The sequence below is a fragment of the Canis lupus genome, chromosome 4, assembly GCF_048164855.1.
Source record: "Canis lupus baileyi chromosome 4, mCanLup2.hap1, whole genome shotgun sequence".
NCBI classification, from domain to species: domain Eukaryota; kingdom Metazoa; phylum Chordata; class Mammalia; order Carnivora; family Canidae; genus Canis; species Canis lupus.
In genome coordinates, this window is record NC_132841.1 from 36,374,242 (window position 1) to 36,396,716 (window position 22,475).

General features: G+C 38.9%; 1 protein-coding gene and 1 pseudogene across 1 annotated transcript in view; one reads left to right on the forward strand and one right to left on the reverse strand.

Annotated features, from left to right (window-relative positions):
* MCC (MCC regulator of WNT signaling pathway) overlaps positions 1-22,475 on the reverse strand; it is a 447,338-nt gene that overhangs the window by 360,444 nt on the left and 64,419 nt on the right. The window contains 1 exon segment of the mRNA XM_072823923.1: positions 3,653-3,897. Coding sequence (XP_072680024.1) covers positions 3,653-3,884 — 232 coding nt within the window. The 5' untranslated portion in view covers positions 3,885-3,897.
* On the forward strand, positions 11,227-12,813 carry LOC140631545 (tubulin alpha-1A chain-like; annotated as a pseudogene).

Sequence of the window (22,475 nt, forward strand, 5' to 3'; positions counted from 1 at the left end):
TGCTCATTCAATTCTTCCACAAATTGGCACTAAGCATCTCTAATGTGCCAAGCTCTGTTCCAAGTGCTCAGGGTATTAGTAGTACCCCTGCAAGGTCATCAGTACTCCACTCTGATGGAACTTTGATCATACTGGAGGACATACATAAATAAGTCTTTGAGTAAGTACATAATGTAATGTCAGATAGGAAAAAGTTGTATGAAGCAAAAAAGGGCATGTGAAAAGGCCTCTAGAGAAGGAATATTTAAGCTGAAATCGAATAAAAGGAAAGAACCAGTCATTCAATGAGAAGGTCAGAAAGAAGAGGGTTCTAGATCAGAGGAAAGGGCCAGGGCAAAAGTTGAAGTCTGGTTCAATCTGCTAAATGGGAGGAACAGCAGGAAGGTCAGTGTGGCTAGAACATGCATAATTAGTCAGGGCAATCCGTATGATAACAACTTAGAGTGGTGGGTATGAGCCAGACTGCAGTAAGGAATTTGGATGTCATTTTAGGTGGTAATGGGAATTATTACCTAAATGCTGCAGGCATAGAATGAGCTAAATGTGTTTTCATGTTAGAGGACCACTCCAACTGCAGAATAAAGAATGAAATGTAGGAAGTCAAGGTAGGAATCAGGGAGGCCAGTTACCGGCTATTTCAGTCATCAAAGCAAGACATGATGGTGATTTGGATGAGGGTGGTGGCAGGAGGGCAAAGGACATAGACAGATTCTGGATGTACTTTGACCTAAGAGACAACAGGATTTATTAGCTTGAGCAAACTAGAGCATGTTGATATTTCCTACGTGTGGAGATCTGGGAGATCAATGGCGCTGGGGGAAAGAGTGAGGAACGGAATCAAGAATCCTTTTGGTCATATTAAGGGTGAGAGGTCTATAAGACATCAGGAATATGTGTCATTTTTACCTGATTTTGAAGCTCATGGGAAAGAGTAGAGCCAGATACATATATGGAAGTCGCTAGTACTGAAATAGTATATGGGCACTATATCATCTAAGGACAGATTATAACCCCAAGGCAACTTGAGAGATTGACACTGAGAAAGGGGAGCCAAAATGGTGGGTGGAAGCCCAGGATGATGTGATATGGAGAAGCCCAAAAGAATAAAGTACAGCCAGAATGAGGGAATAGTTAGCCAAGTAAAATGGCAAAGATCAAGATGAGGAAAAAACCCATGGAGTTGTTCAACATAGAGGCAATCAGAGCAGGTTCAGTGGAGTGGTGACAACCCAAGCTGGGAAGAGTGGGTTGAAGGCATTGATGAGGACTGGTAAGCATTCAGTGCAGGTGAACTCTTCAAAATGATCAGCTGTGAAGAGAAAGCAGAGAAGTGGCACAGGAGCTGGAAGGTACATGGAGCCAGGTAAGGGCTTCCCCGACCCCAGGGTGGGAAAACTCCATTTTATCTACATAGAGTCAAGAAGGGAAGATTAACAATGTGGAAAAGAGAAGGATTCATTGCACACGTAACTCTGCTTAATTACTGTAGAATTTTAAATATATGTGATTGAACTGTGACAATTAGCAGGAAATAAAACTTAGTGGTAATAACAAGAGTATTAATTTGTATTTAGTGCTTATTATGGGCTAGGCACTGTTTTATGTGCTTCTTATAATATATTAGCTTCTGCACTCCTCCAAATATCAGTAATTGTTCTCACATTACACTTGATGAGGAAATTGAGATACAGAGATGTTGGGTAACTTTGTCCAATGTCATGGAGGTAGGAAGAGACAGGACCAGGATTCACACTCAAATGATCTGACTCTGAGGCTTTAACTACCAGGATAAACTGGCATAAGGTTGCACACCTGCTGGCATTTCCTCAGTTCACAACCCGTTTTATGACTCACCAGCTCTCAGCTACCTCTTATTTCTCCTGAGCATACAGTTACAAAGGTTGAAAGGAACTGCTTTTCACCTGTTTTCCCTAGTTAAGGCAGTCATATGAGACGGCCCATCCAATTAGATGTGGGCAGCAATTCTGTCAAAACAGCCTCTTTTAGAATATTTATAAATATATACTATACATTAAAATACAATTTTTGACAGAATAGTTTTTTTCCCATTCAAGTATTCCGCCTATATACACATTAAATATTACTTCAACGGCCACATGGGATTCACTTATTGGGATATACCACAGTTTACTTCAAATATATATATATTTGTGGACTTATTAATTTATATAAGAAGGCCATGTTCTTGGCAGAAAAATTAGAAAGCACAGCTTAGCAAAAAGAATTCCACTCGTTCTTTCATTTAATAAATATTACTGCATGTCCTTTTTATGTCATACAACTATTACAAATCAAGCTTTCAACTGCTATTTAAAAGCACGAGGAAAATGCAAAAGAAGAATTGCAGGATATAAAACTATATAGAAAGCATGTGGAAAAAATTAGCAAAAAACAATTAAATCACATATATACATACACATATGAGAAAGGGAGAAATCTAAGCAGTGATTATTATTTCTGGATGTGAGATATGAAGGATGATTTTTATTTTCTTCTGCTTGCCTTCTTTTACCTTATTTTTCTATAATGAACATAAATGATTTTAATACTCAGAAAAATGTTACTTCAAAAATTAAATATTTCTACATATTATGCTGAGAGTACATGCATTATCAGACATCTGGTTTGAAGCTAAAATGGAATTCATTAAGATAGTAAGTCATAGGGGATATAAGGACAAGTTTATTATTTCAATTACTCAATAATGCTCCAAGTGATTCCACTGTTAAGAGCACTGTTCAGGATGTGTGTGTGTTTGTGTGTGTGTTTTGTGGGGCACTGCATAATTATCCATGCTAATTAGTATATATTTAACAAATGATGGACAATTAACATGGAGCTTTGTTCCTGCCACTAGATCTACCTAGGAGAGAAAGAAAGAGAGAGAGAGAGAGAGAGAGAGAGAGAGAGAGGCAGGTCCAGGAGATATTTTCAAGGAAAAAAAATTCCCTAAAATATAAGTAGAAAACTCAGATACTTTCCTCTATCCCTTTGTTCGGGCTATCCTTTCAGATGCCTCCCTCCTTTAAACTTTTTCATTGTAAAAAATTATACTATATATATATATATAAATTATACTATATATATAAAAATTATACTATATATATACTCAAAAATATGTACAATAAGCCCCACATTCCAATCACTCAAGCTTCAGTAATTATCAACATTTGTAGGATCTTTCTTTCTAATTCACCTGCCTTGCATTCATAGGAAACAATACGAACAGGAAAACTCTGTAGAAAACATTTTAAAGATTAAGCAAATAGAAGATGGATTCTTTTTTTTTTCAGAACTTCACTGCACAGAGTTGCCCTAAGCTTTGAAGTCCCCAAAGAGTTTCTGAGTCCTGCTGATGCAGACACCACCTTTCCCAGCCAGTGTACTCTTCCTCTCCAATAGCTACATGGCTACGCATTATTACACTTAGAAAATGGAAGAACTGAAAGAAAGAAAGCAATCAACTCTGTAGGACAGAACTGGAGAAAACATGGCATATGACCCAGAGAAAGTGTGGCCAAGAAGACAGTCCGGGGATAAGTGGGCAGTGGGCTGGGCAGGATACCCCTTTTAGGTGGTTGCCAAGCAAGGCTAGCGGGGTGTTACCAAACTGTCATCTGGTGGTACCTACCCAAACTGTTGTCGCTGCTCATGGGCCACAATGCAATTCTATCCCTCAGCTTCTTTTTACAGGAGTTGTCTGACTTCTCAGAAAGACCTACTTCCTCCTTCCTAATTTCTCGAACCAGCTGCATGTGGCACCTTGTAAAATGCTGAAAGGAAATCTTCCCATGTTCATCTGCGCCCAACTGGTTCATGATCTCAGCCACAGACTCTTCCATATTCAATTGGCAACAGACCATCAACAAGTCATTTCTACAGGAAGGGTGAACAGAAGAAAACTCGTTAGGAGAGACATTTGGGCAAGAGAACATGGTTAATGGGGGAGAAAATAGCATTTCTGTGAATATATCCACACACAGGAAACCTATTTCCAACTTTCTTATTGCTTCTAGAAAAGTGGTGAGTGTGCAAAAAAGACCCGTTTCATCTGGGTGACTCTAGACATGAACTCTATTCACTTATTTGGAAATGAGGCAACTCTGAATCCTTTGGTTCTTTTCCTTCCTGTCTCCACTCTCCCTCCCCATCTTTCTTTTGAAATCGATGGAGCACCTGTAGAGCATAGCCCTGTAATCTCACTGCAGGATAAGGTTTCAGAATATAGAAAAGACATTGTTTCTATACCTGGCAGAGTTTAAAATGTAGTCCAATTGTAAAAGAACAATAAAGATTTTAACAAGCTTGTTTTTCAGCTTTCTGCACCAATCAGTGAATTTTAACACTTCTTTAAAAGGCTATTTAGGGGATCCCTGAGTGGCCCAGTGGTTTGGCGCCTGCCTTTGGCCCAGGGTGTGATCCTGGAGTCCTGGGATCAAGTCCCACCTCGGGCTCCCTGCATGGAGTCTGCTTCTCCCTCTGCCTATGTCTCTGCCTTTCTCTGTGTGTGTGTGTGTGTGTGTCTCTCATGAATAAATAAATAAAACCTTTAAAAAAATAAATAAAAGGCTATTTAATCCCAACTTTCATGACTTGGTGCTTGCTTACCTCTTTTTTTCCTGATTTTCTTTGAGTATTTTCCACCTTCCCATCAACAATTATCCCTAAGACCCAGAGCTGGGGTCAAAATCACAAATATCTTCTAGGACTAGGACATAATGTAAATGTATGAAGTGGGTAGATCTAAGACAAGACAGGTTGGTCAAGTCTGGGGATGGACTAGAGAAGTATATCCAGCCTATACGCTTTCAAATTTAAAAAACAAAACTAAAAATAATTAGAAAGAACAACGCTATGTTGGCCAAGAGCATTTATCTAGAGGACACCATTTGGCCCCCGATATATAAGTCTTGTTTGTTTCTTTTTTTAAAATTTTACTTATTTGGGGAGAGAGAGAGAATGCACAAGCAGGGTGAGGGGCAGAGAGAGAAACAGACTCTCTGCTGAGCAGGGAGCCCAATGAGGGGCTCAATCCCAGGACTCCAGGATCATGACCTGAGCCAAAGGCAGATGCTTAACCAACTGAGCCACCCAGGTACCCCAAGTTTTGTTCTTTTTCTATCTGCACTCCTTGGGGAAACATTTTGTTCATATTGCTCCAACTGTAAGTCTCAATAAAGGACAATGCATTACAGAATTTAAGAGCTGGAAGAAACATTAGAAACTTGTCCATGGTCACAAAGCTAACTAGTGCTCCTGTCTCAACATGCCACCAAAGTCCAATCATTTTGAGGACATGACCAATTTGATGTCTGCTGCTATCTGAAACCTAACCATGCAAGACCAACTGCTGTCCTGTAGCCCCCCTTCACACATTCCTGCTCCTGGTCTGTGCTACTCTGGTCTCCCCACTTTCCTTCAGCACACAGAATTGTAGATAATTTTAGTATCTCCTTCACTTCCTCCTCACCTTCATTTCCCCCTCCCTGGTCCCTAATGTTGAATTTATTATCAAATTTCTGTTGGTCCTGTCCCCAAAATGCTTTTATATTTACTCTTAATTGGGTTTTTCAACTATATTATATCAGTCTCTATAGCCAATTATCCTGCTTACATATGCCATTCCATTTTCATGTTTCGTAAATGTTTTTTACACATAGCTACCTGTTTTATCTTGTGTATATGTGTGTGTACATTTGTATATCATGTATATGCCTGTGCATATATTTATATATTTTTTATCTGTAGGGGAGATGGATGGATAGATGAGTAAATAAATATACACATGAAAAGTTGGGATGGTAGAGTAAATTAATAGTCTTAATTTTTCATTTCTCCGTAGTAGTATCGTCTATCCATACCCTTGCCTTGGTGCCAGGGCTAAGAACACTCATGGCAGATATGTCTTTTCTTATCCCTTAACTTTAGGCTTGACATTGAACTTGCTTTGGTCCCCTGGGATGTTAGCAGGTACATGTTTATATAGTTGGGCTTATCCCCTGCCACCTCTGGCATCACTGTGAAAAGAACAAATCATGGTAGCCATGAACCCTCTGGTCTGGGCCCCAGTATGAGCCACCTCAGCCAACCTGTAGAACTGCAGGCTAAGAAGAGCCACTCCAGCTGACCCCAAGATGTGAGATCAAGGGTAAGTTCTTGTTCTTTCTGCCAATGAGAGTTTATGATTCTCTCCAACAATAAGTAACTGATATACTGGAACAGTGTTTTGTTTTGTTTTATGCATTCAAATGCTTCTCTTTTTTGCCTTTCCCTGAATACAGCCTCATATTTAGCCAGATTCATCTAAGACTTGCTAAAGCAGTAATGCAAATAGAAAGGAAGAGCCCATGTTCTAATATAAAACTTTCACATTCTATTATAGAAATTTATTTTTTATATTTTCAGATAATAGTCTTAATAGTTAGGTTTGGTAGAGAATAAAGAGGTTTTCTAAATTCCAGAAGTTCACATAAAAAGATGTTAACAGCAATATTTTCTGAATGGTAGAAAAAATGGTGTTTTCACTCTTATATTTGCCTATCTGTATTTTATAACTTTCTACAACATACTGTGCTACTTTCATAAATTGTTGGCCATGCGTTAATCTCAGGTAAGATCTGTGTAGCACCCAGAACGTTGCCCTGTACACAGCAGAACTCCATTACATTTGTTTTGATGGACTGATTCATAAAACTCTCAGAAGTTAAAAATGATCGCTTTTTAAAAAATATTTATTTATTTATTTGGAAGAAAGAGTGAGCACAAGTGGGAGAGCAGAAGGAGAGGGAAAAAGAGAGAGAGTCTTAAGCTGAGCCCAAAGCCCACCTAATGCGGGCTCAATCCCACAACCCTGAGATCATGACCTGAGTCGAAACAAGAGTCATTTAACCAACTGCTCCACCCAGGTGCATCCAAAATGATCACTTTTTTTTTTTAAGATTTTATTTATTTATTCATGAGAGACACACAGAGAGAGAGAGGCAGAGACACAGGCAGAGGGAAAAGCAGGCTCCATGCAGGGAGCCCCATGTGGGATCCATCCCAGAACCTCGGGATCATACCATGAGCCAAAGGCAGATACTCTACCATTGAGCCACCCAGGCGTCCCATGATCAATCTTTTGAAGAGAATCCCCAATTTATTTGGTATTTCCCTACATATGACTCTCTTTGTATTTTGTCACAGAAGGCAGCACATGGAATGCTCAGTAAGTATGAACAGCAATGGACACCATAAAAACAATAGCCCGCAGCCTTAGTGACAGAACAGCATGACCATTTCCTTGCTCTAGGCCAGGAACACTTCTCAGAAGAGATACTAAGCAGCAGGGAACCAAAACTAAGATAGTATAATGGAGAACTATTGCAGTAACAGCAATATCTCACAGAAGGCACCTGCCTTAAAATTTTAAAAACAACCAAACTTTTGTACATTATTTCAGAAAATACATTCATTCATTATAGAAAATGTAGACAAGCAAAAAGAAGAAAACACAAATTATTTGCAGTCACTCTACCCAGCAATAACCACAGCAAATATTTGGTTAATTTCTCAAAAATGTGGTGAACATTTTAACCTCCAAATTTCTTCTAAGTAAATAAATGTCTTATAAATTGACTTTTTACTTTAATCATTTCTACAATTGCTCTAAAAGGTTTTCATATTTATTCATATTTATGTATGCGTATCTTACCTTCAGAGGATATTACCATGAGGCAAGAAAGGAACAGATTCCAGTTTACAAAAGAGGAACTGGCTAAGTCAGATAATATTTAGTTCTGGAGGGAACACCAGTCACCAGGCAGCAAAATTAAAATATAACTGAAGATCGATGATTCTAGCTCAATACTGCATGTCTTCACAATGTACAGTTATTACTTTCTGTATATAAAGCCTTTTTGTCTCTTGGCTATTCTTCTTCCTTTAACTGATAAAGAAATTGAGAAATTCAAGGAAGAATCGAGAAAATTCAAGGAAGCTATTTATCATTCAGGGAAATTCACAGCCTAACATCAGGAATCGCTAATGGAAAAGATGGGCTTGCATCTCAGAGGCTTAGAGGCAGAGAAAAACATTATTCTTCCTCACAATAATACTAAATCCCAAACCCAGTTGGAATGAAGGCTAGGCAAAAGCCATCATTACTTTGAGTAAGAAGTAGATGCTTCTATTCACAGTTCTCAACAGAGTTTGGTAGGTAGGCCAGAAAGAGTTGCTTATGAAAAAACTCAAAAAAAGCCTGAAGGTTCACTTTGCCCCTAACTGTTCAATTGGAGTCACACAAAAATGTAATTTAGAAGACTCTAAAAAAAAAAAAAAAATAGAAGACTCTAATTTCAGTTCCATAAATATTCAAAGTGTGAAAAATCGCAAATAAGACAAAAAAAATATAGGCTCTGGGCTACTGCTGGTAATTTCTGGGGATAGCTGTTGGATGGAACAAACATATTTGTATTTCATCATCATTCCCAAGTGAAATAATTAAAGTGAAGAACAAAACAAATAAGGAAGTAAGCAAACAAAACCACAGTTAATATAAAAAGAGAAGAATTTATCAAAGATAAGGGATTTCAACAAATTTCAGCAACATATGAGAGAGATGGGAGCAGCTGGCCAGGAAGATGAATGGTGATACTGAGAATGGAGCTGAGAACAGTGGGGCCAGCCTTAGCTTTCATAGGACAGAACACAGAGATATTGTTCACATTGATATATCAGGATACAAGGTACAAGCACTTAATGAAAAAAATGATTAGGAGAATGAAAAGCACAAATGGTAGAAAAAAAACCACCCCTGAGAAGTGGGCGTGGGCATGAGGAGGGAGGCAGGGCAGGAGGCTTGTGTTTTGTCACTCTTCTATACCATTTTATTTGTTTTTTTTTTTTTACCTTGTGCACCAAGTGCTTTGATAAAAGTAATGTTTTCAAATTTTAAAAAACCAAATAAGTCATTAATTCAAGATATGACAGACAAAAGATTGGCATTTAAATATATAACAAGTTCCTACAATGCAAAAGAGAAAGATAACAACCCAACTGAAAAATGAGCAGAAAATTAATGTGAAAGAAAACCTGAATGGTCAAAAAAAGATGTGAAAGATTCTTATCCCAACCTCACTACACACAAGAAAAATGCAAATTAAAACAAACAGTGGGATACCGTTTCAATACCAAGTGGATTGGCAGAAATGACAGTCTGACAATACCAAGTATTGGCAAGGAATAAGACACTTTCATGTGCTATAGGTGGAAGAAAAACTGGTACCATCTCTTTAGAAATGATATGGGTAACATCCAAAACAGTAGAGTTAAACATACATTTCAACCAGAAAATCAACTTTTAGTTGTATATGCTAAAGAAACTTATGCTTGGGGGTGCCTGGGTGGCTCAGTTAGCTAGGCATCTGCCTTCAGCTCTGGTCACCATCTTGGAGTCCAGGAGTCAAGCCCCATGTCGAGCTCCCTGTTCAGTGCGGACTCTGCTTCTTCCTTGCCTTTTTGCCCCTCCCCCCAACTCATGCTTGCTCTCTCTCAAAGGAATACTCTTTAAAAAAATTTTTTTTAATTTTAAAAAATAAAAATAATTAATAAAAAGAAACTTATGGGGAGGCCCCAGTGGTGCAGCGGTTTAGTGCAGCCTGCAGCCCAGGGCGTGATCCTGGAGACCCTGGATCAAGTCCTGCGTCGGGCTCTCTGCATGGAGCCTGCTTCTCCCTCTACCTGTGTCTCTGCCTCTCTCTCTCTCTGTGTGTCTCTATGAATTAAAAAAAAAAAAAAAGAAAGAAAGAAACTTATGCATGAATACAAGGAGAAATGCACAATATCTGTTACAGCAAAGATTTGGAAAGAGCTTAATAACAATATTAATAAAAAAATAACAATATTAATGGTCATACTGATAAGAATAGCTAATGTTCATTGTATGCTTATTGTGTGTCGGGGTCTGAGCTAGTGCATTACATATATTAACATAATCCTTAAACCACCCCCTATAAGGTCTATACTCTTATTAGCTCCTTTTAATAAGTGAGGAACTCAAGAACACAAGTGTGCAGGAATTAGTGCCTACCAACAGAGAATGAATGTATAAATTGAGGTTTTATCAGGTAACAAAACACTATAGAATGAAGTTTTTGAAAGACATATAGGTGCAATATAGGATCATAAATAAATCTCAGAGTGTTGAGTGAAAACTTCAAATTGAAGAATAATATGAACAATAGCAGCACCTAACTAAAGTTTAGAAATATATAAAACTATACTATAATTTATAAATGGATTTATACATAGGCAAGTAATAAAAACAAAGCCAGGAAGCATAAATATCAACTGTGAAGTGGAGAGGGAGAGAGGGGAACAGGACTGGGGAAGAGTATTAAAAGGGATTTTAACATGGATTTGTCATATTAAAAAATCATAGGCAGATATGACACAATGTGAACATCTTTTCAGTCTGGGTCATGGGTACATGTGTGTTCCTTATATACTCTGTAATGTTCAGTATTTTATTTTTTAAGATTTTATTTATTTATTCATGAGAGAGAGAGAGAGAGAGAGAGAGAGTCAGAGACACAGGCAGAGGGAGAAGCAGGCTCCATGCAGGGTGCCTGACATGGGACTCAATCCTGGGTCTCCAGGATCACACCCCCGGCTGAAGGTGGTGCTAAACTGCCGGGCCACCAGGGCTGCCCTTCAGTATTTTAAATATTTCTTATTTTAAAAAATCTAACACATAAAAAGCTAATTCAAACAAAACAAATTTGATCTAAGGCCAGGGTTAAAGGGTAAAACAATTAAAATGAACCATGTCATTCATATCAGTAAGCATTTACAGGGTGTGTCTCTTGGAATCAATCAAATGAGATGATCTAAATGTCATTTTGGACATTTTGTTCATCGTTACCAATTACAGGGCATTTGATTATTTTTCCTGGCATGATTTTCTACAAGTGGAATTAGTTGTTGTTAAGTGGTCAAATTTCTCAGTACAGTATTCCAAACATCCCTTTAGAAACATTTATAGCCAATTGATAGCCCCAGCAGCAGTGTTTGAGCTGCCCACATTTCAGCTAAGGTTCCGCGTAGTCTAATTCCCCGTCTCTATGTCCTCACTTGCCTTCTCTGCAAAGTATTCATACCACAGAACCTCAGAAACACTTTTCTTAGCACTGCTTGCAGCCTTCACAAAACTCCCCTCAGGCCATCCGCCCGGCAGCCGCCAAGCAGCAACCATGCGTGAGTGTATCTCGATCCACGTTGGCCAGGCAGGTGTCCAGATCGGCAATGCCTGCTGGGAGCTCTATTGCCTGGAACACGGCATTCAGCCCGACGGCCAGATGCCAAGTGACAAGACCATTGGGGGAGGAGATGACTCCTTCAACACCTTCTTCAGTGAGATGGGCGCTGGCAAGCATGTGCCCAGGGCAGTGTTTGTAGACTTGGAGCCAGTCCATCAACAGTCATTGATGAAGTTCGCACTGGCACCTACCGCCAGCTCTTCCACCCTGAGCAGCTCATCACAGGCAAGGGAGATGCTGCCAATAACTATGCCCGAGGGCACTGCACCATTGGCAAAGAGATCATTGACCTTGTCTTGGACTGAATTCGGAAACTGGCTGACCAGTGCACGGGTCTTCAGGGCTTCTTGGTTTTCCACAGCTTTGGAGGGGGAACCGGTTCTGGGTTCACCTCCCTGCTGATGGAAGGTCTCTCTGTCGATTATGGCAAGAAGTCCAAGCTAGTTCTCCATCTACCCTGCCCCCCAGGTGTCCACAGCTGTAGTAGAGCCCTACAACTCCATCCTCACTACCCACACCACCCTGGAGCACTCTGATTGTGCCTTCATGGTAGACAACGAGGCCATCTATGACATCTGTCGTAGAAACCTCGATATTGAGCGCCCAACCTACGCTAATCTAAACAGGTTGATAGGTCAAATTGTGTCCTCCATCACTGCTTCCCTCAGATTTGATGAAGCCCTGAATGTGGATCTGACAGAGTTCCAGACCAACCTGGTGCCCTATCCCCGCATCCACTTCCCTCTGGCCACATATGCCCCTGTCATCTCTGCTGAGAAAGCCTACCATGAACAGCTTTCTGTAGCAGAGATCACCAATGCATGCTTTGAGCCAGCCAACCAGATGGTGAAATGTGACCCTCGCCATGGTAAATACATGGCTTGCTGCTTGTTGTACCGTGGTGATGTGGTTCCCAAAGATGTCAATGCTGCCATTGCCACCATCAAGACCAAGCGTACCATCCAGTTTGTGGACTGGTGCCCCACTGGCTTCAAAGTGGGCATTAACTACCAGCCTCCCACTGTGGTACCCGGTGGAGACCTGGCCAAAGTACAGCGAGCTGTGTGCATGCTGAGCAATACCACAGCCATTGCTGAGGCCTGGGCTCGCCTGGACCACAAGTTTGACCTGATGTATGCCAAGCGTGCCTTTGTTCACTGGTATGTGGGTGAGGTCATGGAGGAAGGAGAGTTTTCTGAGGCCCTTGAGGACATGGCTGCCCTGGAGAAGGATTATGAGGAGGTTGGTGTGGATTCTGTTGAAGGAGAGGGTGAAGAAGAAGAAGAGGAATACTAAAGTTAAAAATGTCACAAAGGTGCTGCTTTTACAGGGAAGCTTATTCTGTTTTGAACATTGAAAAGTTGTGCTCTGATCAGTTAATTTGTATGTAGCAGTGTATACTCTCATATACAATTACTGACCTATGCTTTAAAACATGACATTTTGTTACAGACCCAAGCTGTCCATTTCTCTGATGGGTTTGAATAAAGTATTCCCTGTCTTAAAAAAAAAAAAAAAAAAAAAAAAAAACTCCCCTCAGCCTCGGTAACAGCCCTGTCTTCCAGTTTCCTGCTTACCTCAATTTGACTGCTTCTTCAGAATTTGGATTCCAATATGCATATTACCCAAGGCCTTGTCCACTGCTGTCTGTTTTGTCACTTTACAGGCTCTTGGTGGGTGACCTAATCTAAATGTATGGCCTTATCCATCATTATGCACACTGACTCCCACCGAATCTCCATGTCCGATTAAGTAGCAGTTTGTTTTCTACTGGGAAGCTTACATTTCAGTTTCCTACATTTATCCTGAACTCAGTCCTGAATTGAATTCATGATCTTTACCTCTCCCCAAGTTTACTCCTCCCATCTACATAGATTATGCCATCGGTCACCCAAGCCAGAAATCTAGAAGTTGTCTGAGATGTTTCTTTCTCATTTATCCTCACATGCAAGCAGTCACCAAGATGAGAGATTCTGTAGTCTAAATGGCGCTCATATGTATCCCATGCTGCAAACGTTTGCCACTCATCATTTTCCATCTGGTTTACCACAGTAGTACAGTTACTGCATCTCTTCCTTCCCAACAGGGATCCAATAAATTACTCCTGTCTGCTTAAAATCCTTTATGTGCTCCCTAAGACTTTCAGCTCCATACCCAATGTTTCTCATGTCCTAGCCAAGGACCATGAGAATATGGCCCAGCTTCTCTCTTAGCCACATCTTCCTGCCCAAGCGGGCAACCTGAGTTCTAGCCCCACTGGATTTCTGAGTTTCCAGAAGAGGCAGTACTGTTTTACATGCCCATCCTTTGCACGTTTATCTCTCTATCTAAGAGCATCCTTTCCTTTCCTTTTCTTCAAACTCCAATCCATGCTTTATAATCCACTTGAACAGCATCTCCTTCAGAACATTTCTTGAGTCTTTCAGGTAAGACCCCATCCTATTCATCCCCTTCTCTGTGTTACTGAAGTACCTGTGCTCACTTTGATCATACACTTCACTCTACAGTAATTACCAATTTATTTTCTCTTTCTTCCACTAGCCCAGAGGTTGGCAACTAAGGCCTGCAGCCAAATCCAGACCATTGCCTATTCTTGTAAATCAAGTTTATTGGAATGCAGGCACACCCATTTGTCTATGGATTGCCAATGGCTGCTTTCTCACTACAACAGTAGAGTTGAATAGTTATGACAGAGACTATATGGCTCATAAAAGAAAAAATATTTACTATATGGCCCTTTACAGAAAAGTTTCTGAACTCCCCTACTATATTTAAATTCATAGAGAACAGGGCTCATTCTTTGTTAATCTTCAAAACCCTAACACCTGAAATATAATAAGTGCTAAAGAAATGAGTAGGTAAATAAAATGCTAGATTTTAGATAAAAAGAACCTTCAATTCCATTTCTTCATTGCTTCTTGTACATTTTAATTTGCACTCACAAATCAAAACAAAACAAGTTGGTATCATTAAGTCTTAAAATATCTTCTGGTATATATCCCTCAAGGCTTTATATGCTGATAGTATTCAACTCTGGCAGCACATCGTAATCACCTGGGGTCATCCACCTGGGGTCGTTAAAACAAACTAAAGCTCATGCCCCATGGCTGACAAACTACATCAGGATGGGGCAGGTTAGGCAGCTGATGCTATTTGCTAAAGGGCTCCTTAAGTGCATCAGAGTAGAATTTTGGTTCTATACCAACAGTACTGAGGAATGAGAGCTTTAAGGCAAGTCAGAAATCTTAGTAATCAAAACCAACTAAACAAACACACTAGATTGTGATAATTTATGTACCTGCAAGATGAAGGGAAATAGATATTTTAGAAAAAATATCTATGGAAGTGGAAACAAAAAAGATTCTGCTAGAATTTAAGCTCCATGAGGGTGGAGAATTTTGTCTGTTTTGTTCACTGTTACATTCCCAATACCAAGAACAGAACCTGGCATATACTAGGTAATCATAAATAAGTGATGAGTGTACGAATGATTTTTTCATTTGTTTTTGATCAACCCCTTATTGGAAATATTCCATTTAATTGAAACTTCATATATATGATGAAGGTAAATTGGCAAATACAGGCTTCAGTTAATCAACAAACTTTATTTAGGGGCATAGACATGTTCTACAATTTAAAATGTTGCTTTTAGGGGGCACCTGGCTGGCTCAGTCAGAATAGCATGCCAACTCTTGCTCATGGGGTTGTGAGTTTGAAACACATGTTGGGTGTGGAGATTACTTAAAATAAAATGGTGCTTTGGTATTAAAGAGGAAGGCAAAAAGACACTGCTATGGAAAACCGCATCCTGGCTCCTTTTAAAAATTCAATCTTTATTTTTTTTTAAAAAAGATTAGTTGTACAAACAATCCAGTTTAAAACTGGGCAGAGGACCTGAATAGACATTTTTCCAAAGAGGATATACAGACACATGAAATAACACTCAACATCCCTAATCATCAGGGAAATGCAAATCAAAACCACAATGAGATATGACCTCATAGCTGTCAGAATGGCTAGAATCAAAAAGACAAGAAATAACAAATACTGGAGAGGATATTGAGAAAAAGAAATCTTTGTGCACTGTTATTAGGAATGCAAATTGGGGAAGCCACTGTGGAAAACCGCATGGAGTTTCCTCAAAAAATTAAAAATAGAAATATCATAGGATTCAGTAATACCAATACTGGCTATTTATCCAAAGAAAATAAAACATTAATTTGAAAAGATATATGCACCCCTATGTTTATTGCAGCATTATTTACAGTAGCCAAATTATGGAAGCAACCCAAGAATCCATCAATAGATGAATGGATAAAGAAGATGGAATATCACTTGGCCATAAAAAAGAATGAAATCTTGCCATTTGCAACAGCATGGACAGACCTAGAGGGTATACTGCTAAGTGAAATAAGTCAGTCAGAGAAAGACAAATATCACATGTTTCACTCATAAGTGGAATTTAAGAAACAAAACCAATGAACAAACAAACAAAAACAGACTTAAATGCAAAGAACAAAATGGTCACCAGAGGGGAGGTGGGTAGGAGGATGGGTGAAATAGGTGAAGAGGATTAAGAGTACACTCCTTGCTATGAGCATTGAGTAATGTATGGAATTGTTGAATCACTATATTGCAGACCCGAAACTAATATAACACTGTATGTCAATTATATGTCAATTAGGATATATTTTTAATTAAAAATTTTTGAAAGTGTCAGTTATAGTTTGTGAACAAATGGAATGAGATTGTGAAACGCCATGAAGGAAAAAGAAATGCCATAGCAAACAAAATGGCATACGACATGAATCCTAAGAAACTAAGTGAAATCATCTTGGACTTCCCATTATGGTTTTTTAAAAGATTTTATTTATTTATTTGAGAGAGAGTGAGTGAGAGAGCACAAGTAGGGTGAGGGGTAGAGGGAGAGGGAGACGCAGACTCCCCGCTAAGCAGAGAACCCAATGTAGGGCTTGATCCCAGGAGTCTGAGATCATGACCTGAGCCAAAGGCAGATGCTCACCCAAATGAGCCACCCAAGTGCCCCAACTTCCCATTATTATCTTAAAGCAAAGTCAGCCAAAGTAACAAACATTTAAGGATAAGGCCCACTCAAATTTGAGCATACTATTCATTCTCTCTCTCTCTCTCTCTCTCATCTGTCTCTTTCTTTCATAAGAACATACAGCTAGAAATGATGAAGCTGTTGGCCTTATTTTTCTTATATCTGAAAAATGCTTTTAATTAAGATTACCAACTTGAAAAGAATATGGAAAAACAGGAAAGATAAAACAAAAATCAAGATTGAAAGAAGAAACACTTTATCTAATTTATTCTAAATATTCAAAAAATTTTCTTTGAAATTTCACACCCAATGGAATTTTTTTTAAAACTCTTCACCCAGCATGGAGCCCAACTCAGGGCTTGAACTCATGACCCTGAGATCAAGACCTGAGATCAAGACAACCAATGGAATATAAGATAAAACCTTTTGCAAAACCAAGGGCACTTGAGGAGCTCAGTCAGTTAAGTGTCTGACTCTTGATTTCAGCTCAGGTCATGATCTCAGGGTTGTGAGATCAAGCCCCACTGTACTCCATGCTGAGCATGGAGTTGTCTGCTTAAGATTCACTCTCTCCTTTTCCCTCTGCCCCCTCCCACCATCAAAAAAAAAAAAAATTTGCAAAACCAGAATCTCCAACTACCAACCTCCTCAATATTGTCTATGCTGAAACCTGTTTTAACTCTTGTGAATTAATATTTATGGTCCTGAATTGCACTGCTCAATATGGTAGTCACTACACATTAGGTGGCTATTTAAGTTTACATTTAAATTAATTAAAACTAAATACAATTAAAAATTCATTTTCTCATTTACGCAAGTTCAATAGCCACATTTCAAATGCTCAGAAGCCACATGTGGCTAGTCGTTACCACCCTGCACTACACAGAGATAGAACATTTCCATCATAGCAAAAAGTTCTATTGAATAGCACTAGGAAAATAAAATAGAGTACAATATCCTCAAAAAGCTTCAGGCAATAGCATCAGTCAAGCAAGGAAATTGTTACAAATGTCAGTTATTACTTCTAGGTAAAGAAAGAATTATGAAACTGGAGGCATTTCCCCTGAATATAAAAAAAAAACGTTGTGTCATAAATCTGTAGGTTTTCTTTGCAGCTGATTTTCCAATTTTGGCATCCCTCCTATTCATAAGACACACAAACCAAACAAATCACAAATGCCCGCTTTTTGCAAAAGGAAATCCAGTCAGATTCAAATTCATGTTGAATCCACTACAACTGACAAAAAAAAAAAAAAAATTAGTTGAAATATTTATCAGACTTTAGGGGGCAGGTGGAAGGAGGGGTATGTTTCCAGAGGAAGCATCAGCTTTGTCTTCTTAGACTTGAGTTACTGTGATATTAATTCTTTCTGATGTTCAGAATGAACTTCCTGAGAGTTCATGGAAATAATGAATAGCCAAGATCAGCCACTGACATGAAGGTCCGCCTTCTCCAAGTAAAATGTCGAGAGTGATTAAAAGCCAACATTCAGGAAGAAAGCATAGGCAAACAAAGTTTTACTTTTATATATATTTTTAAAAGATCTTCTGTAATTCTTTTCACATGTGATCGATTTCTAATCCTCTTACTGTTTGTTGTTTTGGAAATCTCTCAATTTGCTGTTTTCTATATTCCAGAAGAAGAAAATATTTTAATGTGTTTGCCCCTTGGATTATTTTTAATCAGTAAATTAGCATTTAATACTAAGCAAGATTCAGTTTATCTGCACAATGATTTGCAAAAACTTCTTAAAAGCAATCTCTGCCATTCCTGGGGGAAAATACTCATTTAGAGTATCTGGTTCCAGTACTTTAGAAACATTATTTCATTTTATCCTTATCATACCCTTAAAAGATATCTCCGTTTTACAAAGTCTATCAGTTCCTTCTAAAATGAGGCCTGTCCCAAGCTCCTGGAACCATGCTTGGTTCACAGCAGGTAGTTAAACAGGTTGGTGGATGAATGAATAACAAAGGGCACCTCTTCTGTGATCTCAGTGACAGACAGAGAACCTCGAAGTAAGCACTCAGTAAATCCTTACTAATTGAATACACTAGTAATAGTGGTCAGTATGACAAACAGGTAAGTGGTTCTTAATAATACTAATGTTCCTCCCAGATCCAAAAATTAGGCAAGACAGTCACATCTGAAAGATCCAGAATGAGAGGATATTGGAAAAGACTGCAGAGATTTAAGTTTGGGAGCAGTAAGATTTGGACAAGCGTGCCACTTTTTAAAAATTATTTCTAAGTGTATTTTAACAACACTTCCAGAATACTTATCCTTTCAGATCATTTTAGGTCACACTTTCATGGGGAAATTACACCACACACAAAATACCATAATTATAAAAAGACAATTGCACCCACATTTTTTCATCAAGGCAGAAAGATTCATATTACATGTCTTTCATATACAAAGGACTCACAGCCTGCTATCAGTGATAAACTTGTAACTCTATTTTTTGCAGTGTAAAAGAGGAATGGCTGGAGGTGGTAGTAGAAAATAAAGCAAAAATTTTCATCAAGTGCTCTTCAGTCAAATAACCAAGGCTAATACATTTTTTTTTTTTTTGGCTAATACATTTTTTATAATAGGCTCCAAATGTGTACTTGACACCGACCTGACTCTGCTCACACAGCTAAATGCTTGCCATATAGGTGAATGTTGTCACTCAGAACATGTGATGTTGTTATTAGGGCACCTGGGTGGCTCAGTCAGTTAAGTCTCTGACTCTTGGTTTTGGTTCAGGTCATGATCTCGGGGTCATGCTCATGGTCATGAGATAAAGTCCCACATTGGGCTCAGCACAGTTGGCTTGGGATTCTTTCTCTGCCCTTCCTCCCCTAATCGCCACCCCCCCCCCCGCCCCCTCCGCCCAACCAACACTCACACTATCTCTCTCTCTCAATCTCAAATAAATAAATAAATAATATTTTAAGGTGGTGGTTTTTCTAAGATAAATAACATCTTTAAAAAAAAAGAACAGGCAACATCGTCAATATTTATTCTGGCTCTTAGGTCATACTTTGGCCGGGACAGAAACCCAAACTTCTCCCTGAAGCTGACATTGTAACACCTGCAAATTTCCCCAAATTTACTTTATATACTCTCCACCAGCATTTTAAAAAATCCAGCACACAGAAAACTTTTTCTGAGCACAAATTCTGTGTTAAAATTCTCCAGGATACCTGGGTGGCTCAGTGGTTGAGTGTCTGCCTTTGGCTCAGGTTGTGATCCTGGGGTCCTGGGATCAAGTTCCGCATCAGGCTCCCTGCAGGGAGCCTGCTACTCCCTCTGCCTATGTCTCTGCCTCTCTCTCTGTGTGTCTCTCATGAATAAATAAATAAAATCTTTTTTAAAATTCTTCTAAATATCTTCCAAAGTACTTTAGTCTAGAAACTGGCACTAAAGGAAAAATAATATGGGAGGAAATGTTATTGAACTTTTCTTTGAAGGATAAGAAAATGCAATGTTCTTTTCATGACTACTTTTCTCTTATTCCATTCATTCTCTCAGATTCTAATTAAAATATAACATGAAAAACAAATGAGGCCTCACAGTCTGATGACAGAAATGAGAAGGGAAAGATTTAATTTTGGTATACATAGCAGCCATAGGCAAGGAATTTTGTCATTGTGTCTCATTTCCTGAAATTTTACATGAGGATATCACACTTGTCATACTAGGAAAGCAAGCCAAGGCAACAACTTTCAGAGCAATGCATCTGCCTTGCAAGCTAGACTAAAATTTGAGGAATTTTCTAGATTATTTTTGAAAACCTAATCTGTGACAGATTCATATTTTGCAAAATAAAATAACACAAGTGTTCAGGAGGAAAAAATAGATTTTAAAAGGACATAGAAAAAATACAAGCTCAATTTAAAAAATTAGATTCAACTCTGTCAGTTTGACATAAGTTTCTGAACACCTTTTTTCCAATTCCTGTGCTTACTTTGTTGCAGTCAGGTAAGAAAAGCATTGTGGGTGCTTCTCTGAGTAGCACTGTTCTAGGCATCATGAATGTGGCTAAGGCAATTCCTTAGTCCATGGAGACAGATGTCGTATGGAATGGTACCAAACAGCCATTGGTACCAAATACCAATAATGCCAGCATCCTTGGTAGCTCCCCATTTTGTTCACCTGGACAGATCATGCCAATGGAAGCAAGTATACATGGCCACAACATTTAAGTCCATGTTCAGGATTAGTGAACCCTGTACTGGGGAAACAGCCCACAGAAATACCATCATAACCTTATAGTTATAAATCTGTTTAAGTTAAAATAATTTATTCTTTTTTCTACTACTTGGAATCAGGAAGTAGACTTAAAACAAAGAAGAAAAAAGCTATCCTTACTTGACTAAATTCAAGCACTTAGGGTGGGTTTGTTGAATTACATGCACTCAAATTGCATGCAGAACCATAATTCTAAAATATGTATGTATTTATATTTTAAAATACAAATTAGGATTAAAATATAGCATTGTGAACTGGGTGCTTTACATAACTGAACAAAAAGGGCTCTTTATGTTTTAGAAGTTTGGAATACAAACTACGTCACAGATTATAAAGCAGCAAGCACAGGAGGGAGATCTATAGATATGAAAATCAAAGAGAGTTTGCCCTGGTTCTTGCCTGGACCTGCTGTGTTATGATAGTGGCTTAGGGAGAAGTGATATGGCTTAGGGAAAAGTGATAAAGTTCCAACAGGTGTCAGAAAAAGCTGTTTGGATAAGAAGGAGAGGAAATGCAGGTGAAGAAGCCAAGGGAAGGAAGCAGTAGGGGGGCAGGGATGTAGCTCCCCCCCAAAGATGGCAGGGAGCTAGACCCTGGGGTGAGCATGTGATGTCTGTTTAGCAGAATAGTGGCTCAGTGATGAAGTGACAACAGTGAGACACCACCGTCAACACTTCAGCTTTAAAGGTCAAAACTTCAGGGGCACATGGGTGGCTCAGTCAGTTAAGTGTCCCCTTTCATCACAGGTCCTGGGATGGAGCCCCACATTGGGCTCCCTGCTCAGTGGGGAATCGGCCTCTTCCTTTCCATCTGCCTCTCCCCCTGCTCACTCTCTTTCTCAAATAAATAAATACATTTATCTTTAGGGACAACTGGGTGGCCCTTTGTTTGAGTGTCTGCCTTTGGCTCAGGGTGTGATCCTGGCATACCAAAATAGAGTCCTGCATGGGGCTCCCAGGAGGGAACCTGCTTCTCCCTCTGCCTGTGTCTCTGCCTCTCTCTCTGTGTGTGTCTCTCATGAATAAATAAAAGCTTTTAAAAATAAATAAATAAATAAATAAATAAATAAATAAATAAATAAATAAATTTATCTTTAAAAAAAATAAAGTTCAAAGCTTCAGTTTGTTTTCTTTACTGAAGGTTGGGATGATTCCCTCCTATGGTGATTTTCAAATCAAGGAAAATAAACTAACCTCTCCAATGCCTCCACATTACTAAAATTCAAGGGCTTTCAATTCAAGCAGAGCACCTCCCCTGATCCCCTCATCTATGAGGAAGCACAGAAATATGCCTATTTCCTATTAAGGCTGTAAGCAATGCCTTCAAATGGTTGGAATAAAATAGTGTCCCAGAGTGTTGGAAAATGAGTCCTCTATCACAGATGGAAAGTCATCAATGTAACATAAGTTAGCCCAAAGGCTCTGGACCGTGACCAGGTTCAGAAAAATACAACCCTCTATGACAAAGGCCAGGTCTAGGACTTAAAAAGCACATGCCACTCTCATACTCTGCCAGTCGGTGTATAACTTACACAAGGTATACTGCAGTTTGGCAGCATTTGTCAAAATAAAAAATGCATATATCATTTGACCAGCAACTTTATTTCTAAAAATATCTATCCCACAGATATGCTATGTATGCAGAACAATGAATTATAGATTCATTCAAAGCAGCTCTGTTTGTATTAGCAAAAGATAGAAATCATATAAACATCCACCAGTGGGGGTGTAGCAAATAAAATAAAGTCCATCCATATTATGCAATGAACACTAAACAGCCTTTTAAAAGAATGAGGTAGCTCTATATAATGGTGGCACAATCTCCCTTTTTTAAAAAAATCAGGTGAAAAAAA